Genomic DNA, 3,060 nt, shown 5'->3' on the forward strand with positions numbered 1-3,060 from the left:
TGACCTCCCTGACCCCTCGACTTTATAGACATCTGCGAATTCCGCGCATGCTTGGAGCCCGTTACACCTTCTTCACGGCATCCTGAACGCTTTCGCAGGCCTCCTGTCACACGCGCTCCTTTTGGGTTAAAACACCCGCGCAAAACGACACAAATGTCACCATTCCCGCGACTGCCGCTTTACCGTGTTATTCTTTCCCGTTATCGCAAATAGCACGCGATCGTGTTTTCTGCGCAGTTTTTTGGGGTTTATTTCGTTTTGCTTTTTTTTTTTTTTTTTTTTTTTAAAGCATTCTGCGGGAAAATAGCTAACATGCATTTAATCACAGTTAAAAGCATCAGTCGAGTTTTAGAATAAATCTTAATTTGAATTAATTATGCTTATTTTTTTTTTCCCCATAACAGCATCTTGTGAGAAAAACAAAACTGCGACATTTAAACGAGCCGATTCGTTTTTAAAATAGCATTAAATAATTGTGAACCAGAATTCTTTTTTCGTTCGCGCTGTTCAAATCCTGCGTTCAACTGCAATCACATCAGGCTCAAATGAGTGCATTTCAAATTATTTTATTGCAGAAAATATACACATATTTACATCGTATTTAAAATAGAAAATGCATAGACACCAGATCTATTCCGCATCGTGACGATCAATAATAAATAAATAAATGTCTCTTCTAGGACATGTCTCGTTACGAGCCGAGTTTCTTCATCGGTTCTGTAATAAATACGACGTCTCCGGCAGAAGAGCACGTTTTCCACGGTCGCACGGATCTGATTGTAATTCCTGCTCCGCGTCGTGGCGCGCAAAGAACCTTCCCAGAACCTTCCCTTTATAATCCATCGTTCGGTTTCGCTCTCCCGGCGAGTTCAGCTCCTCCGAAAACCTGAAGAAACAGAGGCGAAATCTTGAGAACGGTTCGTCGACGCGATGGCATTTTCGCACGCCAGCAAATAAGTTAATGTCTTGCTAACGTTTGCGCGAGCCGTTTTTAAATTGCATTTTGCGCAAAAGTCGCTTTTTTTTTTTAATAGAACCAAGTTTTGAAGACAGGCATGCGCACACAATATGCAGAACAGCAGTCGTTGAAACGACCGCAAACGAAAACTTCTACAGATTTCGGCACGCTTTGGCCACTTTGAGCTAGAAGAGCTCGACGAGGTGCATCCTGGGACGCTTTCTCATCGCTGTCCGCTCAAACGCCGTTTCCACGCAGATGCGCGGGGCAGCATCGGGTCACTTTTTTGCGGTGATGCCGAATCGACCCCATGATCTTGCCTGAAAAACGCGAGCTTTGGGTCTCGAGCGTGCAAACTTCTGCCCGTGAATACGATCCGGAGTCGCGCGTCGCGTACCGTGCCAGTGCGTCAGTGGGATGTTGACATGGACCACGCGCCCTCCATTCTCCAGACGGAAAACGCGTAGCTGAGTCTCTCGTGCGCCACGTAACTGCAGCTGGACATCTTGGAGTCCAGCTCGTCGCTCTGCAGGACCTGGCACAGGAAATCGATGTAGCGCGCCGCGAGCTTGAGCGTCTGTATTTTGCTGAGCTTGTCCGAGGGCAGCGTGGGGATGATTTTGCGCAGCGACGCGAACGCCTCGTTCAGCGACTGAGTCCTCTGACGCTCGCGCACGTTCGCCATGACGCGCTGCGTCTGCAGGTCCTCCAGAGACTGAGGGCTGCCGCTGCCGCTGCCGCCGCCGCCGCCGACGACGCACTTCTTGCTCCGCTTGCCGGGCGTCGGGCTGTCCGCGTCCTCGCCGCTCTTTCTGCTCTGGCGTCTTTTCCTGCTGCAGCGCTTCTGCTGTCGCCCGTCTGGCTCCTCCTCGCTGTTGCCCAGACTGTCCACTGGAGACTCCGGGGAGCTGGGCTCCTCTTGCGTCGGCTCTTCTTCAAACATCACCTCTGATGTTTGGAGAACGCGAGTAATGTAGTTGCCCTCTGTCCGGCGGAACGGGGTCCCTTTTCTCCTCTTGCGCGTCACGGAGGTGTTTCTCAAACTTGAAGGGAAGTTTGGAGGCTCTTATAGTCTGGAACGCGCAAACTTTTTGGGGTGGCCTGCGATTGGACGAGAAGGGCTGGTGACTCGAGAGGGGAGAGGCGGGAGAGGAGAGCGATCCAAAAGGTTTGCGTTACACAAGAAGCCGTTCTTCGACGCGAACGTCTGAGCCAATCACGCGCGGCGCCGCGTTTAAACGAAACACAACGACGGCACGCTCGTTCTCAAACTAGCGCTGAATGTTGATCGAACACAATCTATTTTGGGATTTTAACTCGGTGCCAGGCATATTAAAAATGATATCAGACATCCATCATGTCAAAGCAGCGAACGCATCGGTGCGTTCCAACCAAAACACCGAAACCTTCAATACCGAAATGCGCGATGACAAATTTATGGTGGACTGGTGATTAATTCTGATAAATGAGCTGATGAACCGATGACACATTCTCAGTCTGCAAAACAGAATATCGGAGTGGTTTGCATTTCTAAAAACAGATCAAACGCTAAGAATATTCAAAATCGTCAAATTATAAAATACTCGACATTTTGGCAATTCTGCGAAACTCATCAGGGTGATTAATATGCGATCATTAAAAGGGGTTTTCAGCAGGAAAGGTGGGGAGAGTTTGCTCTTAAAACGTTTAAAATGAAGGTTTTCCTTGGTCGTTTTAGCATGAGTTAACGCGTTCGTGTCGTTTCCTGACGGTGGGAAGAACTGTCATTCGTCTCCATCCACCTCACTGTAAAAAAAAAAAGAATCTGGGTTGGCTAAGTAGACCTCATTGTTTATTTGAACATGTTCTGAAATGCATGTCTGTGTTAGTGTTATTGCAGAGTCAGGTTTCCTTCTGTAGGGTTTTCATACGCAGCGGGTCGCCGAGCGCAGACGACGCGCAAACTGTGTGGCCGCCGCGGTCCAACGAAAACACGCTCCCAAACTCTCCTTTGTCTGCGCTAAACGAACTTTCTGCACGCGTTATATAACGCGTTCGGATCCAAGCCGCTAAAAGGCCGGCGATGTCGCAAGACGGCGAAAAAAAAAAGACGAGGTTTAAGG

The 3,060-nt window shown here is 48.8% G+C and overlaps 1 protein-coding gene across 1 annotated transcript; it reads right to left on the reverse strand.

Annotated features, from left to right (window-relative positions):
- Positions 1–557: 557 nt before the first annotated feature.
- Positions 558–2,022, reverse strand: twist1a (twist family bHLH transcription factor 1a). The gene is made up of 2 exons (XM_043233083.1): positions 1,356–2,022; positions 558–886 (listed from the first exon to the last, which is right to left on the reverse strand). The coding sequence occupies exon 1, from the start codon at positions 1,899–1,901 to the stop codon at positions 1,368–1,370; it is 534 nt and encodes a 177-aa protein (XP_043089018.1). The 5' UTR covers positions 1,902–2,022; the 3' UTR covers positions 558–886; positions 1,356–1,367.
- Between the last annotated feature and the right edge of the window lie 1,038 nt (positions 2,023–3,060).

Source organism: Puntigrus tetrazona, unplaced genomic scaffold, assembly GCF_018831695.1.
Source record: "Puntigrus tetrazona isolate hp1 unplaced genomic scaffold, ASM1883169v1 S000000746, whole genome shotgun sequence".
In the NCBI taxonomy this organism is placed as follows: domain Eukaryota; kingdom Metazoa; phylum Chordata; class Actinopteri; order Cypriniformes; family Cyprinidae; genus Puntigrus; species Puntigrus tetrazona.

What these genes read in the sequence shown, in the direction of transcription:
- twist1a (XM_043233083.1), bottom strand. Translation starts at nt 1,901, where the DNA reads ATGTTTGAAGAAGAGCCGACGCAAGAGGAGCCCAGCTCCCCGGAGTCT.